The 21869-nt window shown below is 49.0% G+C and overlaps 1 protein-coding gene across 1 annotated transcript in view; it reads left to right on the forward strand.

Moving 5' to 3' along the window:
* Positions 1-21869, forward strand: part of RUVBL1 (RuvB like AAA ATPase 1) — a 396640-nt gene that overhangs the window by 192200 nt on the left and 182571 nt on the right. Inside the window, exon 5 of the mRNA XM_069643365.1 lies at positions 977-1066. Coding sequence (XP_069499466.1) covers positions 977-1066 — 90 coding nt within the window. The remainder of the gene's footprint in view (positions 1-976; positions 1067-21869) is intronic.

The raw sequence follows: 21869 nt of genomic DNA on the forward strand, positions 1-21869 counted from the left end.
TCCTCTTTAATTGCCTTCATCCCTCCCCCAGCTATTCCGCACTTCCACACACTAAATCATTGCCACCCTTACCAAAGGGCTTTATAATAATTGCAGGATCCTCTCTAAGGCATTCAACTGCTTCTCATTGCTTTTTGGACAGCCTATGGTTGTCCATTTACGTCACACCATAAAGTACAGATCTTTTAGTTACAAGTCCTTTGGAAATGTGACACTGTATAATCATCCATAAGTTATGGAATGAAAGTACATTTACTTCTAAAACATCTTCCCACAGATAGTTTCTAATCAATACCAAAGGTTACAATTGTAATTACGGAGCATTTGTTCTGCTCTTATGGTAATTAGGAAGTTCGGAATACAGGCTTTAATCCGAACATAACAGAAGTCCACTTTCTATGCTTCATTGGCTTTCTAACAGCTTCTAGCACTGTAGCCAATCAGCAAGTCTTGAGTGTAGGCTTTAACCACCTGTAAAGTCCTGCATGACAAAGTGATGTACACTGACCAAATAGACGATTGCTGAGGATGTGGCACTGCTGACTCACTAAACGAGCATATACATCTACTAAAACATTCATTTTGCCAGACCCCTTTAACAACCCTTTCTTTCCTTGCTGTGAAAGCCATTCTGTAATTGGTGCCAAGACCGAGATTACATAGCACTATGAACTGTTCTAAACAAAATATTCAAATGCTTTTCCTTTTCTTTTGCTCCTTTGTAATCCTAATGTTTGCAATTATGAATTGTATGTTGAGAAATTAAGTTGTACTTAAAAAGATGGCTTTTGTTTTATGTTTGAAATGTGTTGGTTTGCAGACTCCATAAAATGTCTGTTCTCATTTCTTACCTCTATGCATAAGGCCTGCCTCCTATTATGGTTGTTTTTTCATCCTCAATTCTTTTTCTAAAACTGCTTATATTGATGCCCATTCCAATTACTGGCACTGTAACTCAAAACCTTTATTTCTTCAGCTTGACCCTAGCATCTTTGAAAGTTTGCAGAAGGAGCGCGTTGAAACTGGAGATGTGATTTACATTGAAGCAAACAGTGGGGCTGTCAAGGTATGGCATCACGTTTTTCATTCGATAAGCTCTGCGGGCTCATCAGTTTATCATATAATGTGTTGGACTTCATTAAGGTTTTCAAAAAAACGGTCCTTAATGACTTTCAGTTTACAAGTGAATCATGTTGCCCGGCTCCTCAGTTAAGATTGTATGTAAACTACCAAAATGTGGGAAATATTGCTTTGTTGTACAACCAATATAACCTTAACTTCCCCAATTTATTTTGTTGGCACCTTATTTTCCTTGGATTGTTACCATGTGGCATTTCAGTTGTTTTGAAAGAACCGATTCTCTTTAGCTGAAGTTTCAGTGAGGATGTCTGCTTAACAGCTCGCCTACACACACGTGCCTCTTGTGCTTGATGCCCATAAATCTCGCTCAAATGACACCTCTTTTATTCGCACATGTCACGGATCAAAATACAAAGTTGATGAGGTAAAGGTAGGTCCTAGGTATAAGACGTCAAGCAAGTAAGTGGCAGAACTGGGAGCTAGTATTACATATAGGATGCAGTAAATCTAAATACAAGCGCATATTCACACTTTCATACGATTGGCACATTCACATTGTTTTTGAGTAAAATCTATGTACTGCGAATATATTGACTTTTAAAATAGAGAGGTTTCTAGATTATACGCATTAGTGCTGCTTAACAACATTCCTTTTCAACGGGGATAAAGCAGTGAGGGAGTTAGGCTGTCGTGTTAAAGGAAAGGTCTGTGTCGTGTTAAACTACCCAGGCTGCTCGAGCATCCCATGGAAATCACAGCAAAAGTTGATACTCTTATTAAGGTGTTTGAGCCTGTGAAACCGGGATGATACCTGAATCTATTTAGCTGAATAACGTCTCAAAATGTCAGTTTTTTTTAAAGTGTTTTTGGCATCTTCAACGACTTTTACAGGCACCTAACGTTTAGAATCATTTTTATTGAGGTGTTTAGGCTTTTTCACCTGTTTTTCTCTAGTCTAATGTCAAACTCTGTTCCATCAGTACGAAGTCTGCATTATTGGATGAGTTGCTGCTAAGTTAACAAGTCATCAAGCAATGACCATGCAATATTATGCAGTGCCTGCCTTCCTGAACACCATTCTATTGAGGAGCGTGACGTTTGTTAGATAATGTTATTTTAAAGACTGGGACCGCATCATACTCTGTGCAAAGCTGCCGGCATCCCTAGAGCAGTCTGAGGAAGCCAGACCACAGATGGATGATTGTCTCTCCTCCCTCACTTCGGACGTCCCAATTGGCGTCACTTTATGTAGGTTCCACAGATTGCTGTTTGTATTCTCAGTGTCGCAGTGAACACAGAATGTCCTGCGAATATATTTGTTTTGAGTTTAAATTCAACACTAGCTTGTAAGCAGCATTCAGCCCCTCTGCATTTGAGCTGTTGCCGTTATCTAGGGAATTTGTATGATTGCTTTGATCAAACTTTTTATTTAAAGATTTTAAAAATGAGCTTTGTATAGCGATTGAGAAGTTAGCTTTGTGCCCAGAATTGCATAGAAGAAAGATGTTACTTTATTCATTAGCTTTTTTTCAATTTCTAATTCAGCAGATAAGTATTTACCCAGACACCAACCAGTCCATGCACACCCTTCCCATCTCACGCTCCTAGCTGAGAAATAGAGCCCCCGTTCCATGAGATCACTATGGTTAAGAACTGCCCGTTACTTTTGCATCTGGGCTACTGTGTGTCGTCACATCTTGTTGCTCCACTATACGTCACGGTATAAGCCTGCATCCGGAGCAAGCTGAAGGTTGCTTGTGTTCTTGACTGTAACCCCACACTCTCCGAACCCCCTCCACCTAAATAATGCAAAATATCAAAAAACAAGACTACTTAAACCTCCTTGCTACCATTGCTCCCTCATCAACACTTCTCTGTTCCAGCACATATGTTTCCCGGTACATTGTTAATGGAAGAAGGGCTCTGGCTGCGCCCCAGCCTCTTGTCCTGTCTGGGCCATCTTAAAGGTAGTCTTTCCTCTTTTTGAAGGTGAAAGAGTTGTAGTCTTCAAGCAGGATCGTTTTCACACTTCCAGATTGGCCCATAGCACCCCAGTTGTTAACCCTGGGTTGCTATTGTTAATCAACAGGTGTCTCTGGCTGGCAGGCAGATACAGACTGTCGGGGAGAATATTCAGATTCTGCGCTAATTCCCTTTAAGCTTGGAGACCCGCAGCCCTTTTCTGGAATCTGGAACCTTTTTGATTTTAACTTCCCGACTGAGGGGGCCTATTTGCCATCCACTCTTGCCTTTTCTCTCAAACTAAGATTTTGTGTTCCTTATGTTTTAATGGAGTCTGGTAAACTCCATAGGCATCTGCTTTTTATATAGCGACACAAAACACTTTTGGACTCCTCTAAATGTTTAAAAGTTTCTTGTTTGAACTACAGTTTCCGAAAATAGTAGACCACTTTTGTCTTACTTTCCATGTGTGGGTCCAGTACACACCATTTTATGTGGAGTGCTGGGGGTGATTACATAGTAACTACTTATCCCACATATCATGTAACTTTTTGTTACACTAACTTGAATTGCCGGTGGCAGTGGTTTGTTTTTACAACCTTTGTGCAATGCATCTGCAGGCTGCTTTATCAGCTGCAGTACAGCACCAATGGGAGACCATTTTACCAAAAATGTCCCCCGTTTTCTTTTTTCGCTATTTCTTGTTTGTTAGTTGATTCTGGGCTTTTACTCTGAATCAGGTCCGAGTCCTTTAGTGTTTTGCCTTTGGCAGGCTTCAGCCCTTAAGGCCTCCCAGGCTGCAGTGTGTCTGGGAAGGCAGGAAGTGAGGGAGGAGCCCGAAACTTCACTGACCTTCGTTTGTGTGCCTGCCTGGCCGTAACCAGTTCCAACTGGGTGGGTGGCTATCCTAGAGAACGACCCCCCGTGTGATTGACAGCTTAGTGCTGTGAATGAACGGGATTTTGCATATAAGGCGATGGTTTTGGGACTACAGGCAAAGTCAAACACTGGAACATCAAATCCGAAGAAGACGACGCAGAGAGAAGCCAGCCACACCTCCCAGGAACGCGAAAGCAACGGTGAAGTCTTGCAGCTGTGCTGACCCATTTTTCCAATCGACAGGTAAGCTCCGCCAAGGACGACTTCCTCCCTTAGGCTGGTGGGACCAACTAGCCTCAAGATCTACTACATTCTGGGCCAACCCCTGTGTCGCTGCAAACCTCCTGGGCTGCAATTTCCCAATACTTGAGGTAACTGGACCATCGACTAGTGCAACGCCTTCCGAAGGATGAATCCGGCTGAAACTTCACATACATCCGTGTGAGTCTACAGAAGCAAGAACTCTTCGTCCAGAGTCCCTCACCAGAGTTCGGGACAGAGGAAATTCCAACCAGGGATATTCGTTCCGCTTTGCGCTGAGGAAAAGGAGCCAAAACAACAAAGAGCCGCTGAAACGAGTGGAATCCATTGCTGCAAGAGCCCCTCTCCAGTGTTGCTGCAGAAGCTTGCTAGAAGTCCTTCCTTTCGTCACCATGATCAAGTTCCAGGAACAAGGGTCTGCATCGCTGCATCAAGAAGTCAGCTGACACATCTGCTTCAATTCTAAGGTACTGTGCGGCTTTCGGTTTAACCACCTTTAGCCAAATCTAGTGCTTCCTAGCTTGGAGAGTGCTCCTTTATATCCTTTTGAATTACTGCAATTCACTTGTGCAGACCTAACAGCCTGTGCACATCAGGTAGGCTCTCCTGAGCTCCTGGATTTTTCTTCAATGAACTACTGACCGTTCAACTAACTTTTTCTAAGAAGATTGCATCAGAACTAGAGCTGTCATATTGACTTGGGCTGTCCTGGCTCCCCAAAGGCATTCCTTCTGAACCTTACTGGGTTTGGCATTGCTTGTCTCCTATAAAGGTTTTAATTGTTTTACACTCTTATTGCCAATTACGCAGCCGATACCCAGATCCTCCTCCCACTCACAGGGGACTATGAAAAGGACCTAGCACTGATGAACAGAATCTACAGCATCGTTCAGGCATGGATGGCCACCCATGGCTTATGCCTGAACGATGATGAAACTGAGCTTCTCATCCTAGGTACTGCATTCCTCATCAATAAACTAAGTACAAACTACTACTCCTTCATCATCGATGAGAACTGCATCCAAGTAGCCAAGGAAATAAAAATGCTAGGTATATACCTTGACTCTACCGTATCATTTTCCAAGCGGGTAAATACCGTAGCCTCATCAACAGCTTACACATGTACACTAATCAGAGCAGGAAAACAATTCTTATCTCAGCACAGTTGCCTAACACTAGCAAGCGCTCTAATAATCTCCAAACTAGACTATTGTAACGCCTTGTACATTGGAGCTACCAAATCCACCATCAACAAAATTCAGATACAGCAAAACAATGCTCTCCGAGCAGCACTGAACATTCCCAAGAGAGAACACATTTCAGAAACGAGAAGGAAACATAAATGGCTTACCACCTATGAGAAAATCAGACTTAAAACTGCATCCCTCACACACAAATCACTATACAATAAAGCCCCACAATACTTAAAGGACAGATTCACCAGAACACACTCCATGAGACAAACAAGACTAGCCAACACCAATCGCCTTCAAGTACCCCGATTCAAACTCGCCACTATAGGTGAAGCCAGCTTCCCAGTCAAAGCCGCTCAATTGTGGAACGAGCTACCTGTCGCAGTGAGACTAGAACAATCCTTTACCAAATTCAGGCAAAATGTGTCAACTGGTTGATGACAACAAACGTTAAATGAATATATGAACTTGCTCCCGCCTGCCTTTACCCTCTTGCCTGCTACAAATGTTACTTTGTCACATGTATAACACGCTGGTAACCTATGACCTTGTAAGCTCTACATTTTCTTACCTTCTGCACCCTTATACCCTAGGGTCCGGTGCGCATAATAAATACTAAACAGATTAATTGCTGGAGAAAAGGCTATTGAAGCAGTGTTACAGTGTTCTATTCTACACTTACACTTGCCACCTCCAAACTCAATGTTGTATGGTGATACATACGTGCTACTACTGACCTTGATTGATGTCACTCTGTGTGCTGAAAATGTTTAAGTTCAAAGAATGTACTCGCATGCATTATTGTTGCTTGAATGACTTGATTCTGAAATTCTTCTTGATGTTATTATTAGTTGCTGCATATCTAGAGTGAGTCTCTCTTTTTGTGCATATATAAATAATGTTAATATAATCTATAAGGGTGTAAGTGTTTACTTGAATACTTGTGATTACTTATTTAATTGTACTGCTCTACAGCTCAGTGCCCCTTCAAAGATAAGCCTGGCTGCTCAACCACTCTACTGACTTGTGTAGTACAGGATTATGTTAAGAGTTGTGTCACTATTAACATCAGATAAGTCTTGCACAGTCCCACACCATTTGGACTCAACAAAATCTTACCTAACACAGACTGCTATCAGAGGGTTTCTATTACATTCAAAGCATTCACTCCGACATTCACTCTTTACATGACCGTATTGTCAGTACCTTCATTAGCATGCATACTAAATGGTAAGACCCAATACAAAACTAAATAATAAAATGCTGCCTTCCTTGTCCCATCCTTCAGTATGCAGTGTTTCCCCATGATGACGCCCAGTCGTATGGTTAGACCCTTGTAGATACTCTACAGTGCAGCTGTTTGGAGCAGCGGGAGTTCACTAGAGAATGTTCTCTGCTCCGTCACCAACTACCTTGCTTAACACTATGCGCTATTTTCTTCATTCAGATATATTCTATTTCCCGACTTTTCCTCGGAGCATTTTCTCATTTTCACTATGGCACTACCTGAGGCGTTGCTCTCACCAAATGTACCGATGCGGTTCCATTTGACTGCTTAACGTTGTGTGAGATGTTCATAATGTGGCTAGTAGCATAGAACTTAGTTTGAGGGTGTCCGTTTCTGCAAGCTTTGTGATGGTACTGTGCAGCGAACCCCGAGTGCTTGCATAGCCTGGAGTGATTGTTCTTGAGAAATCTGGAAGCGTTTAAAGTTGTGAACCAGGCAGTAGGAAAAGACAAAAATCGAGGACTGCCCGGTGTTAGCATGTCACCTGGATCAAGCCTCATATGTACATCTGTCTCAAATCGGCACTTTTGAGACATGCTATGGTTTGGAGCTTCTCCCAACTTCGGTCAAATTGCGGCTATAGTTAATATTTTAACTTGTTACCTGCCGTACAGATTAATTATTTTGCCATGTTAGAGGAACAAGTGCATACGCGACAAATTGTATTTTGTAATATTAGATTCATGTACATTACCCGTGAATGTTCTTAATTCTAATGCAGAGGGATCGGTCACTGTCGGCCCACTGAGCTTTTTTGCTCAATAATGGGGGAAATGAAGGGCGCTGTGTAAAAGATAATATGATGCATGGTATTAAGAACTACATTGTAAAAGATGAACTTGCAAAACAATATACAGAATTAATACCAATTCATATTCCTTTGTCGTTAATAAGAGCATCAAACATTCCTTGAGGTATATCTTTATTATACCTACTGGTGGTGCTAGCCAATATGTTAATCGGTTGCACGCTCGTGCGGTTTACGTTTTGTTACTTGGAACCTTGAAGACAAGGTTGCACTACAGGGTGTAAATACCAAGGTTGTAGCGCTGCATAATGGTGTGCATTATAGAGCATGCTCTAAAATGGCCATGTGCAAGACAGAAATGTTAAGCAGTAATGTATACTTCGGATTCTTGTAGAAAGTGATAGTGCATACTGAACATACATGAAATAAATAGTTTGTGCCATAGGAATACTATTTACTCAGTAGATTGTGCAAGAAAAATAAATAAAGTGGCCGATTTATGGAATAAATGTGTGCTGAAAAGGGGAGCGCAAGCGTGGAAATCGCAGTGCACGCGTGCCAAAGCCGCACACATCTATTCATGGAAATCAGTGCGCGTGTAAATCGTGGGATGTGCGCTAAAATTGTGGGTAGCGCACGCGGGCACACACGTCATTAAACGGCGTGCGCTACGCACACATGGAAAGCGCACATAGCGCAGCGCACACAACAAAAGTGGACGTAACAGGGGGCGTAACATGCGGAATGGGTAAAAACAACGCGTGAAAATGTGGGCGTTACAGGGGAAGTACAGGAGGTATAAATGCTTGCAATGCCCACACGCGCGCCAACAACACATTTTTGGAATCTAACAAGGGAAAGGCGTGCGCCAAAAAAGATGCGCTAATCCGGAAACACGTACGCTAGCAGGAAGCAGGCGTTAGCGGCACCGCGCAGCATAAAAGTGCGCGCAAACAACAAGGACACACTACGTTGAATATACCGTTCCTCGCAGCAGTGGTTGTGGGACACCGCAGGAGGAGTAGGTTAGCAGGCCCCGCATTTTTTTACCCAGGACCAGCCTTTTTGGGATGCCTGATGACCAGGTGTATGGGAGCTAAAGGTTTCCGCCACACAGAATCCTAGACCTGGTGAGGGAGTGGGTGGATGACCTCACATCACCCACCCTGTGCTCGCAAGCACTGAGCCCCTTGGAAAAGGTGCTCAATGTACTGCACTTCTTGGCTACTGGTTCATTTCAGCGGACAAGTGCCATAGTGAGCGGGGGGTGTCACAGGCCACACAGTCAAGCTGCCTACACCAGATGTTGGCCATCATGACTGCACGCCCCTCGGCCCACAGGCACATATACATGCCCAGAACACCTGCAGAAAGGCAGGCTGTTGTCCAGAAATGTTACGGGGTGGCAACCTTCCCCAAAGTCCTAGGTGCTATTGATTGCACCCATGTGGCTCTACGTCCAGCCAGGGCCACTGAGCAGATCTATCGGAACCGTAACCACTGGCATTCCATCAACGTGCAGGTTGTATGTGATGCCAAGGGAATCATCACCTCAGTATATGCCAACTATCCAGGGTCTAGCCATGATAGTTTCATATTCAGAATGTCACCCCTAAACCGGGACCTGGAAGCTGGCCGGCATGGCGACACATGGCTAATTGGTGAGTATAAATGCCTCTGCACATGCATGCATGTCAGAAACTGAGAAATGGGAAAACCCCACTAATGACAACCATTATCACCTCCCCAGGGGACAGTGTTTTCCCTATGAGCACCTACATGATGACGCCAATTCGGAACCCCACCCCACCACACCACCCGAGGTAAGATAAAACACAGCCCATATTGCAATCCGGGGCATAGTGGAGAGCACATTCGGAGTGCTCAAGTCACGCTTTCGCTCCCTTGACTGTTCTGGTGGGCAGCTGCTATATGCACCCCCAGTAGTGTGCAGGATCATAGTGGCAGCATGTGTCCTGCACAATGTTGCAACTCGGCGGGGCGTGCCGGTGGACATGGTGGTGGCCCCACAGCCCCAACCCCATGCACGGCCGCTGCGCATGGGAGGTGAAATGGCACGTGGTGAGGCAGCCCGTACCCAGCTTGTGGCAAATTACTTTACCTAAAATTGCACCCCTGCGGAGTGCACACAGGCCTGGCACATACCAGCTGATAATGATGATAAAAAGGACAGTCAACTGTCACAACCATACCAGCCTGAGATTGTTCACCTGGAAGTGTTACATTGTGTGTATCCATACCTACTTAAAAACACCCAATGATGTGTCACAAAAAGACACACATTCCTGCAGCAGGAATGACTACCCCCTTGCAAAATACCACATCAAAACAGTGCATGTCACCCAACCCCTCCCTATCTCAGCTACCCAACACACCATGGCATGGCATGCAATGTGAAAGCAGCCAAATGAATGTACAACACATGACACAAGTGTCACAAAGTGCACTGTCCCTAATGTAAACAGGCCACAGACAATATGCGCTAGGCAATTAATAAGAAACAGCACACATGAACAAATACTTACCAGCAACACAAAGCATCAGTTCAGGATGAAACCGTGGCAATATATGACAGTAATAAATTGAAGTAGTGCAAGTCTCACAACCTGACTAAGGCAGCACATCGACCCCTTCCAACTGCAGAGTGTTGCAGTCAGGCAAATGTCTCAGTGTACTGCATACAACATGAACTGCATCTGCTAAGGAGACGGTCTTCTGAAGACATGAAGAACCTACATGTATATAAGGAGAAAGACATGGATGCACAAGCACATACCAATACAACATGCAGTGTAGAATCCAACAACAATCCCCACTAGGGATGTACACACAGTCTTGACTACAGACTGCCCACACAACTCATGGAAGCCCAATGTCACTGTGTAAGTTACTGTCACATGGTCACACCCTTTGCAAGCCCATGGAAAAGGGAAGCAGGAGGGGTGTGCGCGTCAGGAAACCAAGCATCTAACCCAAAGACAGGACAAGCCTGCACGTGCCCAGCTGGAAAACACAGTGGATGCCCACGGGAGCCACACAAAGCAACACACTGTAAAAAAAATATATATAAAAAGAAATTAAAAAAAAATGGCCCTATGGACCGTGGGGGAGGGGAGGCCACCCAGGAGGTTCGATGTACAGGGTGCAGCCCAACACCCACATGCGTGGATGTTGGGGAAAAAGAAAATACCTCCATGGGCTCATGGCCTGCACGGCTACGCTACAGTGGGAGAACTGCTGTCGCTCTCTTCACGCTCTGCTGCTACATCAGGAGGTGGCCGTGATATGGGAGGCAGCCCACACAAAGCCCTGGTATGGTCCTCCATGGCAGCAAGCATGCAGGTCTGGAGGGTTTGGTTCTGCAGGATGATGGTACAGAGATCCCCATGCAGCACGGGTTGCCCGCATTTCTGCCTGCATGGCCTCGCGTGATGCCCGGATCTCCGCACAGGTTGCCTGGAGCTCAGCTGAGAGTGAACGTGTGATCTGCTCCAGCTGCTGTTCTGACCTAAAATTCGGGGAAGCCTCAAGTTCACCCAGAGTATCTCTGAGGAACCCATGTTCTAACCTCAGGGCTTTCCTGTGGGCCTGTGACTCTACAGATATGGCTTCGCGCAGTCTCTCCAGTCCAGCCCGTCGGTGCCTGTTGGACACCACCATGTCCTCCCTATGTGAGTGGCAAATGGAGTCTGTTGCCTGCTGCTGGAGCTCCATCTGACTTTCAGGGGGAGAATGAAGTGGCCACCCTATCCATTGCCTGAGCCATCATTTCACACGATGCTCCCTGTTGTGCTGCAATACTGTACATGGAGTTCTCCCACACAGTATTGCCTGGTGGCGCACGGCCACCGCGTTGGCGGGCACCACACCTGTTTGGGGCAAGGCGATCTGCACCTTGCTGTGCTGGCAGTGCCTGAGGCTGCAGGACTGCATTCCACCTTTGATCTGCTGTCCCAGGAACAGGAGCAAATATTGTGGAGTGTGACCCTGCATCCGGAACCGCCAAAGGAGGATTTACCAACACTGAAATCCCTATAGCGGGGTCTACCCCCGGTGCAGGTGGGTTGGACAGAACAGCATCCCTGCCAGAAACACTCACCTGCAATGGCACATATGTCTCACTGCCCGAGTTAGCACCTGATTCATAGAGGTCTGCGGAGGTGGACCCAGAGACACCCATGGACAGCATGGTATGTAGGACAAATGGGTTTTCACCCACCCCACGTCCTCCAGTGGTGCCCGGTTGTGGATGTGATTCCTCCTGGGTCTGCACCATCTCCTCCTCCTCAACAGCATCAAGTGCCTCATCACTTGCAAAAATATGAAAGATAAATGGAAACAGGCATGAGCACCATAACGCACACATAGGCCTGATGAGGCAGAAATCAGTACATAAATTACACATGTCCCACATGACTATAACCCTGGCATGCATGCACTGTCAATGAGTTGGAAGGGGAGGCAAGAAGCAGACACTGAGGAATCCCAAGATGGAAAAGCAACACATGTGCTGCATGCTCGATAGCACTGGCATCACACATTAGCCTGTGAGTGGCACGTCCAATACACATACATGACACATGCCAGCGCACAGATGGCACGTAGCATAGCCATGGTACATCTGACAAGTACTGCCATATGGTAGGAAATAAGTACTGTCACCCATCCATGTGAGATGGACATCATGAGATACAACATGCAAAATAGTGTGACAAAACATGCATGTGCCACACGCTGCAACAGATCCAGTGTTCAATTATACAGTGATGGCAGGCAGATGGATACATCAATGGTTGGTCACTTCAATATGACAGAAGACAACAGTCATGTTCAACATTCAAATGGGGCCCAAAAATGATTGTGTGCAGGCCAGACCATTACTCAATCAGTCTGAATGGTTAAATCATTCCCATAACAAGGGAATTAAATGTGGGCGATTGTGGGGTGTAATCTATGACAGAAGGATTGAAACAATCAGGCTGAATGAACAGGAAAACATTTTGAACAATGTTGATGCAAGATGACCGTTGTAGGGCAACTACAGTAATCTGGTGCTAATTGGCAACTGTGTCAGAAGGGATAATTTCATACCCAAACCCAAGGCCGGGGAATGGTTTGGAGGGACCACATGGGTGACCCATACCAGTCATGACTACACAGCCTCACCTGCCACTCAATCAGAACACATCACCCAAGCAACATACACATGGATTGCACACACATGCATGGACACTCACCGGACAATGCTTCAAGATCTGGTAGGTCTCCCACGCCTCAGATCTGATCCTCTGTGACGAAGGCTCCAGCGACAGACTCATGTTCAGTGAGTTGGGTGTCCTCTGCTGGAGACCCATCGCCAGCCACCAGAGTAGAGGCATGATTGGAAGCCAGCTTGTTCTTTGCTCTGCGTTTCAGGTCATTCCACCACTTATAGCAATCATCAGCTGTGTGTTTCACAAATCCAAGGGAACTAATGCGGGTGGCGATGGTCTGCCAGTGGGCCCTATGTTGAGCAGGCGTAGTCTTGCAGCGTCATTGAAGCTAGGCTTCCTTGACGTGCCGGAGTGTGTTGCCTTGTCTGTGGTCCCAGCCTGCAGTGCAAGAGCACCCTTCTTGTAAGGTGGTGCGGATCCTGAGTGGCTTACGCCGCTCTGGTTGGTAGGGGCCAAAGCGCAGGTGGACTGGGTACTGGAAGTTTCCAGAGGCACAATGACCAAAGGTCTCGGTGCAGGCATTGGCTGCAGGATGATGTTGGCAGGACCAACCTCGGTGTGATGGACTTGGACCGACACTGTCCCGGCTGGGAGACTCGGAGCTGGGGTAGATTAAGCTGCAGCCTCCTCACCCTGGCTACTTGGGGCAGCAGATGACCTTGCTGCCCCAGATCACCTGGCCTGGTGACGGCAACTTTCACCGCCACGCGTGGCTTAGACTTGGTGACACGAAAGTCAGCCTGGGAGTCATCCTGTACCGGTCCAGTTGACAATATGGGGGCGATTTAACAAGGCCTGAGGTTGGATGGTGTCTCCTGCATCTCCCCGACCCATTGGGGGGAGGGGGCCATAGGTGTAACGCTCACCTGATTCCCGCAGAGGCGCCGGTCTTGACTGGGTGAATGCCGTATCTTCAAAGGTGATGTGTAACACACGGTTGGCTCTTTGGGCTGGACCTCTGTGCACTGTATGTCTGACTCGAAGAGTAAGATGTCTGCAGATAGAAAATATGGGATTAATGAACTGGGGTTATTGGGTGCCTCTCTCCTCTTCCCTTTCTCTTCTCCTGTAGAACCCCAAAGGTTAACGCCCTCACCTTAGGTAAGTGAACGCCGAGCTCTCCATCTGCCTCGGGGCAGGGTGCCGTAACCAGTTTCTTCACTGGATAAGGGTGCAGGCCTCTTGACCTCAGAGGACTGCTGTCCGTCGTTAACTGCACGAACGGTAAGTTCTGGGCACTTCAAATGTCTTAAGTCTTTTGTAATGATATCTCTTGTTTTGCAGGGTTCCGGCGATGGCGGATGGCGGGCTGATGAGAGTTGAGGATCGAACCCGCGTGAGGAATAGAAGCGCCTGGAAGCACGTAAGTAAGCGCTTGTAGCCTGCTTCACGATGCGCACTAACTGTCCCTTTTATCTTGCAGGTACAAGTTCGGAGCTTTAGAGAAGCTGAAAGGTGCTGGAATACCCACTGGATTCGGCGTGGGAAGGAGTAATGGCAAGTGAGTAATAAAGTTGCCCAATGTCTTTAAACGCACCTTCTTTTGTCTTTAAGATGCGGGATGCAGCGCCGAAGGCCTCCGGAGCGTGCGAAGAGCTGGTAAGCTTTTGTCTTTCAGATGCCGGAATGCAGTGTGAAGACCTCCGGAGCATGCGAAGAGTAGGTAAGCCTTTGTCTTTCAGATGCCGGAATGCAGCGCGAGGCGTTGGTGACAGCCGATGGACCAGGTAAGAGATGCGCTGCCACTGAAGACCGTAGTGCTAACCTGTTCTTTCTTTGTCTTTACAGGTGCTGCTGAAGACTGGATTCCAGGATGGTAAGCCTTTGTTCCCTTAGGCCCAGGATCAGAAGCAGAAGACACAATGAGCGTTCTGCTGCAGAGAATGCAGAATAACGCAAAGCAAGATTCATCCATCGGGTGTGGTTTAAATAGCCTCCTGTAGTGCTTAGGTGTCTCCTTCCACAGCCACGCCTAGGTAAGAAAAGAGTTCCTGCTTTCCAGAAGAGTTCCAGTGTTCTGAACCTAGGGAGTGGCTCTTGCCCCACCCAACAGGAAAAGTAGTCCCAAACAGAAGAGGATCAGGGGTTCAACTGGCAGGTAAGTAAGCAGCATGGTCTGCTGCAGGTAAGTCCACCCAAGCATTATGAGCCCGGCGCTTCCAGCGCTGGGACTGGGCATCTTTATGAGCCTGGTGCCACTGGCGCCAGGACAGGGTCCAAAAGGTCCCAATTGGGACTGGCTGGCACGCGGAACCAGGGTTATGGGTCTGCTTCCAAGGGAGTCGGGCAAGTCCTGATCTTTTGGAAGCAGAGTCATGACAATAGGTGTCCCTGATTGGTCCTCCACACACTGCCCTCTTGGGCCACCCTGAACATCCTGGCCACGTCCCCTACCGCGCCAACCTTTTGGACGTCGGCCACCTTTGCCTCCCTTACCGTTTAGTCGCCCGCCAACCATGGCACTGATGTTGTTGTGGGTATGGGAGTTGCAGTAAACAATTGTCCTGGGCAATTGGGGTGAAAGGGGTAGGGTACTAGATGGAACCCTAGTCCTCTAGCAAGGCTGTTTGTGACCCCTTGGGGAAGATGACGGGTCACGCAACACACAGGCACCCCGAAAACCATATTAAACGTGCAGGCAACCCCTGGTAGACCACGTGTGTGGAAAAATGAACCCGCACTACGCTGACACACCCAGAAACACAAATAAGCGTACGCGTGATACACGCATTCTACAATGACCTCTGAAGGGGTACGCAACACACGGGGCCAACCACAGTTGGAAAATACGTGTGCCACTCAGTCTGCCTGGAAAAAGAATGTGAAAAAGACGCGCGTGTGCGTGTTGGCAACACCCCCGCCAAACGAAGAATTGAACGCTGTCTGAGGAAACAGGGAGTACGAACTGGAACTGCTGTGAAGTAATCGCGTGTGAACCGACAAGAAGTACAAGAATCACCCGCTTGCTCTCCACAAAAAGCACGTATGAGAAAATGGCATACGTGTGCCTTTTGAGCCAGCCCACACGTGCAACGTCACTTATGCGCGTACACGCTAAGGCCCTTACCTCCAATTGCACGCTGTGTTCTTTTTTCACGTGCTGATTCACTGTGCACCGGTGTTGAGGGAAACGCCCATGCGCGTAACGTCACAGACGTGCTTACACGCTAATGGCCTTTCCTCGAATTACACGCTGACGTGCACTTTTTTCATGTGCCAAATCACTCCGTATCAAGCTGGCCACTCGTCATCACATGGAAGACCACGCTCCTGTCCTGAAGTCCATTTTACTGCCCCCCCCAGAGGCCCGGGCACACTCCCACCTGCCATCTGCTCCCTGCCTGCAAAACACCTGCCCCGCTTTTTGTTGCCTGCACGTCCGCCATCTGCAGGGGTCCAGTTGCTGTGACCACCCCTGCTGGAACAGAAGGCTCCCTTTTGGTATTCCATCGCTCCACAGCCCAGCACCAGGACCCAGTTGCCCACCCACACCTGCCTCGGGGGTTGCCATGTCAGACACAACACCATCTGGCACTAGTGGCAACCCCACAGCAGAGAGGCAGAGGGCTGCCAGCTTCACTGCCAAAGAAGTTGGCATCCTGGTAGAGCAAGTCCTGGTGCATTATGGTGCCCTGTATGGAAGTTCATGTGCCGACAATGGGGGATCTGGAAGGACATCTTGGCTGCCATCAACGAGGAGGGGGTGGCAGCCCGCGACATGAAACCCGTCCGGAAGCGCTGGGAGGACTTCAGGTCCAGGACCCTCACCAAGGCCTGGTCCCTCTTGAAGGCAGAGTGGGGCCGGGTCCGCCTGACCAACATGCAGACGAGGGTCCTGGAACGCATACGCCCAGCACTCCAGCTCCTGAGAGGCAGACCCGTCCAGAGTCTAGCGGTAAGTGTACATATGTACTGATTGGACGCTGGGCATGTTGAGGTGTGTGCAGGTTGGACATATGTCTTGGAAGGCCCAGGTATGGATGTGTATGTACAGGGACATGTGCCTGCCACATGCGAGTCCAGTCATGTGTGAGGCACATCAATGGTGTATGTGTCGGTACACACGTTTGGAATTGTGTATGTACTGTGGCATGGTTGTGGTGTGGCACATGGATGCTGGTTTCACCGTCATGTATGTGCACAATGTACATGCCCGTGTGTGTGTGTATTTGTCATGTGTGCCACTGTAATACACCATGGATGCATGTGACACCAACGTGTAGGAGGCTGATTGGCAGATGTGACATGGATGGGGATGATTTCACTGCGACAGGTGGTGCCGATGTACAGATGCATGTATGTCTGGTTGCGTGTGTGCATGTATGTGACACTCCCTGTGTTGCATGTGACGTCAGGTTTACCTTCGGATGCTCGTGCTGTTGTATTTGTATGGATGTTGCTGCCAGATGCAACAGTCCTGTTAACTTGTGCATGTGTGTGAGTTCTGATGATAGGTGTGTTGGGTATTGTGATGCCATGTGTGAAGTTTGAGACTGCCCTCATGTGCAACTGTCATGTGTGTATCAGACCATTGTACAGTGCCCTGATGCCTGTGTGTTCTCTCCCTGTCTGCAGCGTCAACTGATGAAGAGGGCGCAGACGGTGCTGTGGAGCAAAGCGGCAGGGATCCCACTGCAAGCCAGAAACGCAAGGGCCAGCTCCCCTCCAAGGTTTCCATCTCTTCGGGGAATGAGGCGTCTGGTGCCGTGTCTGGGGCCGCAGCTGCCGAGGAGAGGTCCAAGAGGGGGAGGTCGGAGGTGGACTCCTCGGCAGCAGAAGGGGCAGCTGAGCTCCCACAGGGGGCTATGGAGGTAGATGGCACAGTCATCCAGGTTGGTGGAGGCTTTGGTTGAGGAGGAGGCCGTGGAAGGCCCATGCACAGGACCTGGAGATGGGGATTCCAGTGGTGCAGTCCAGGGGCAGGGACAGGAGGCAGCACAGGCCACTGCGCAGGTGCCTGTGTGTAATCCTGTCCCGATCCTGTGACTGCATCATCCTGCTCCACCAGGGATGCCTACGTCCAGTGAGTATAAATGCCTTCAACCCGTTCGCAGGGATGGGATCCGCGGACAACTGGCCTTCCTCTACCTGCGGACGTGGCAATCCGTGAACGGGTTGAGCCTGTCCTATATGGGATGGCGTTGCGTCAACATGGCATGCAGGATGACTTGCAGAGTTCTCGTGAGGAGAATGCAAGTCATTTTGCATGCCTCATTGACCGCGTCAATCTACTGGGACAGGTCGTCACCTCTGGATTCCACTGTATGTTGTGTATTCAGCCGACCCCCACCTCAACTGAACCCCCTATGCGCCAGTCGTCCTCTGTGCTATCTACTGGCCCAAATGTCACTAGGCAACCCTGTCGAGCTGCCCCTGAGCCAGCGGCCGGGCTGGTGGAGGAGACATCCCTGCCACAGTTGGGAGTCGAAGGTCCAGCAGGGGTGGCCACCCCAACAACTGGACACCAGCAGGAGGACGACGTGCAGGCACCACAAGGCAGGGCACATGCACGGCAGCAGCAGGCTCAAGGTGGGAGCAATGATGGCTCGGGGACATCAACATCAGAGGAGCAGGCATCGGCCAGAGGACAGGAGGACCCTGGATTGGGAGTGTCTTCCGTGTGGCAGCGGTTGGGCCGGCCATAGATGCGGAGCGGCAGCGGGCGGAAGAGGCACGGCTCACTATGGTCAGGGCGGAGAACTCCATGCACAGGGCACTGAGGCGGGCTGAGTGCCTCGAGGGAATTCGCAGGGATTTTGAGGTGAACATGGCGTTATCTGTGCGAGACCTCAGGGCCAGTGAACAGGCCCGCATCCAGGAAATTGAACTGGAGTTAGATGATGCCCTGGCCAAGGACATCAACAAGTGAGCCGTTGGACTTGCTGGCTGCCATTGTATATAGTTCATTAGTGTTAAGTTTCCTTTCTTTTTTATTTCATTTGGGGCGCATGGACTATGCCCCACATTTTTGTATATAGTTATTTATTAGGTAGGCTTTTTGGTAGGTTTCATTTATATCGTTGGGCTCATGGACCCTGGATTTGTTATTTTATAATTTATTTGTATATAGTTAAACAGTGGATTTATCATCATTCTTTTATTTCTTATCACCGTGGAGCAATGGATTTTATTTATTTCTTTCCCTTTGGATTTGCTTTGTTGGACGGAGACTTTGGACACATTTTCATTTGCATTTTTATGGATTGTGAATTCATGTTTTCTCTCATTTAGGAACATGAAGCATTTCATTTCTTATCTCAATTATTGTGTGTTTTCATTTGATTCACGGCATTTTGTGTTGAATACATTTTTGTTTTATTCTCTCATTGGTTTCATGCATGTCACAATGTGGGTTCTCATTCACATGCACCCTATGTGTGTGTGTGTGTGTGTGTGTGTGTGTGTGTGTGTGTGTGTGTGTGTGCGCCCCTCCCCCATACCGTGTATCCTCCATATAAAGTAACTGTAATAAATGGCTGCACCTTGTATGTTGGTCAGTTGGTTTTCTGAAATGTGGTTAGCTAGTTGGTTTTAGAAATATTTTTTCTTTGTATGAATTTTTGTATTCTTTTAATTTTCTGTTTTCTCTTTTGTGAAAAGTCAAATTGACTGATCCACAATAAAATACAAAATAATTAGCTAGTTTGTGTGCTGGAAGACTTCAAACTGAGTTTGTACTAATCTGCAGGCAGATCCCATGTGTGTGTGTGTGTGTGTGTGTGTGTGTGAGTGTGAGACGGACATGTGTTGATGTACATACATGCCATTTGGGTTGTTTTATGTAATGGCCATTTCAATGTGGGGTGTATGTAATACTTGGTTGGTTCTTTTGGCAGGGGTGGCGTGCGGTGGGATTTGGGTGGGCATGAGGGCCATGATTGTGGATCATGATGACGTGTTGGGGGGGCATGAGTCAGGGCCTGCTGGCAGGTGTCCGTCACCGCTGGATTGAGGGGGGGAGTCCAGGGGGTCATGAGTGGGGGCTGCTGGCAGGTGCCAGTCACTGCTGGGTGGGGGGGCGCAGGGGGACATGTCCGGGGTCACTTGTGCATGGTGACATGTGAGCTGGCTGAGGGGCATGGCCAGGGTGGATGGGCTGCCTGTGGGGCATGGCCAGGGGTGCAGGGTAGTCCCCTGTGTTGTGGGCTGCCTGCAGGCCCTGTGGAGGGGGGGGGGAGGGCTCACCTGGGAGGACACACACTGCCAAATCGCGTTGGGGCATCCCAGGAATACATGTACCCCACTCGCACCCCTCACTATACACGACCCACTCGCACAAGGCCAGTAGCGTTTAAAACTCCCTGCATACCGCCCAAATACACGTACCCTGCGAGCACAGGGCATATTGCGTGTAACACGTCCCGCGCACCCCCAGAATACATGAACCCCGCTCGCACAAGGCCTATCGCGTGTGAAACTCCCTGCACACCCCCCAATACACGTACCCCGCTATCGCCTGTAACACGTCCCGCGCACCCGCAGAATACAAGTACCCCGCTCGGCCAAGGCCTATCACGTGTAACAAGTCCCGCGCACCCCCAGAATACACGTACCCTGCTCGCACAAGGCCTATCGCGTGTGAAACTCCCTGCACACCCCCCAATACACGTACCCCGCTATCGCCTGTAACACGTCCCGCGCACCCGCAGAATACAAGTACCCCGCTCGGCCAAGGCCTATCACGTGTGAAACTACACGTGCAACCCCAGAATCCGCGCAGGCAGCCCATCCACCCTTGGCATGCCCCGCAGGCAGCCCATCCACCCTTGGCATGCCCCGCAGGCAGCCCATCCACCCTGGGCATGCCCCGCAGGCAGCCCATCCACCCTGGGCATGCCCCGCAGGCAGCCCTTCACCCCTGGCCATGCCCTGCAGGCAGCCCATCCACCCTCCCCATACCCTGCAGGCAGCCCATCCACCCTCCCCATACCCTGCAGGCAGCCCATCCACCCTCCCCATACCCTGCAGGCAGCTCATCCACCCTCCCCATACCCCGCAGGCAGCTCATCCACCCTCCCCATACCCCGCAGGCAGCCCTTCACCACTGGGCATGCCCCGCAGGCAGCCCATCCACCCTGGGTATGCCCCGCAGGCATCCCATCCACCCTCCCCATACCCCGCAGGCATCCCATCCACCCTCCCCATACCCCGCAGGCAGCCCATCCACCCTCCCCATACCCCACAGGCAGCCCTTCACCCCTGGGCATGCCCCGCAGGCAGCCCATCCACACTGTGCATGCCCCGCAGGCAGCCCACTCCACAGGGGGGACTTTTCCCACGTTTTACACGCGATTTCGCAGGCGCGAGCGGGGTACGTGTATTGTGGGGCATGCGTGGGGAGTTTTACACGCTATTGGCCTAGCACGAGCGGGGTACGTGTATTCTGGGGCGTGCGCTGGGAGTTTTACACGTTATTGGCCTAGCGCGAGTGGGGTACGTGCATTCTGGGGCGTGCGCGGGGAGTTTTACATGCTATTGGACTAGCGCGAGCGGGGTACATGTATTCTGGGGCGTGCGTAGGGAGTTTTACACGCGTTTTCGTGGTTGGGGGGCTGTGTGCTTGTCCACTGGCCTTTGCGCCATGTACTGGATTTGTGCGCTGTTCATGGTGCATGGGGCGGGATTGAGGGCGTAACTGGCGCTGCTGCAGGGTCGCGCCTCCACTCTGTGCCGCGGCTGGTTATGGATGTTGAAATCCATGAATACGCTGTGCGCTGAAATGGGTTTTGGTGCACGCGGCTGGCACAGACTGCCGCACTCGCACAGTGTGCGCCAGCCGCGTGCACCACTTGTGCGGCGAATTCTATGAATTACCCTGAAAATGTCAGCAAAATATTGTCCACTTCTATCGCGGTAATGCTTCTCTAATATGTATTGAGTTTGTACCACGCATCCGAGCACCCGTTTCTCTTGTTTGCGTCTCTAGATACTGTATTTGGTATTGTGTAATTCCTTCTTCGTGATCTTGTGCAGTGTGCTAGCAGAAAGATTTACCTATTGTTGATTTTCAAATTCCAATAATTGAGGCACATTTGCAACTGAAAAAACGTATAGCAGCAATGGCTTGTCTGTGTAATTTTTCATTTATTTATTTTTATAACCTTAGTGATTTGTAGAACGTTCCACGTAGTTTGCCAATGGTTCTAGCTTTCGTGGCGAGCCAGTGACACCATGCAGGCCTAGGGAATTGATGGGCTTTTTGTTACCTTTTTATTTGTGGCTGG

This window comes from Ambystoma mexicanum, chromosome 2p (genome assembly GCF_040938575.1).
Source record: "Ambystoma mexicanum isolate Mex_15411 chromosome 2p, UKY_AmexF1_1, whole genome shotgun sequence".
NCBI lineage: Eukaryota > Metazoa > Chordata > Amphibia > Caudata > Ambystomatidae > Ambystoma > Ambystoma mexicanum.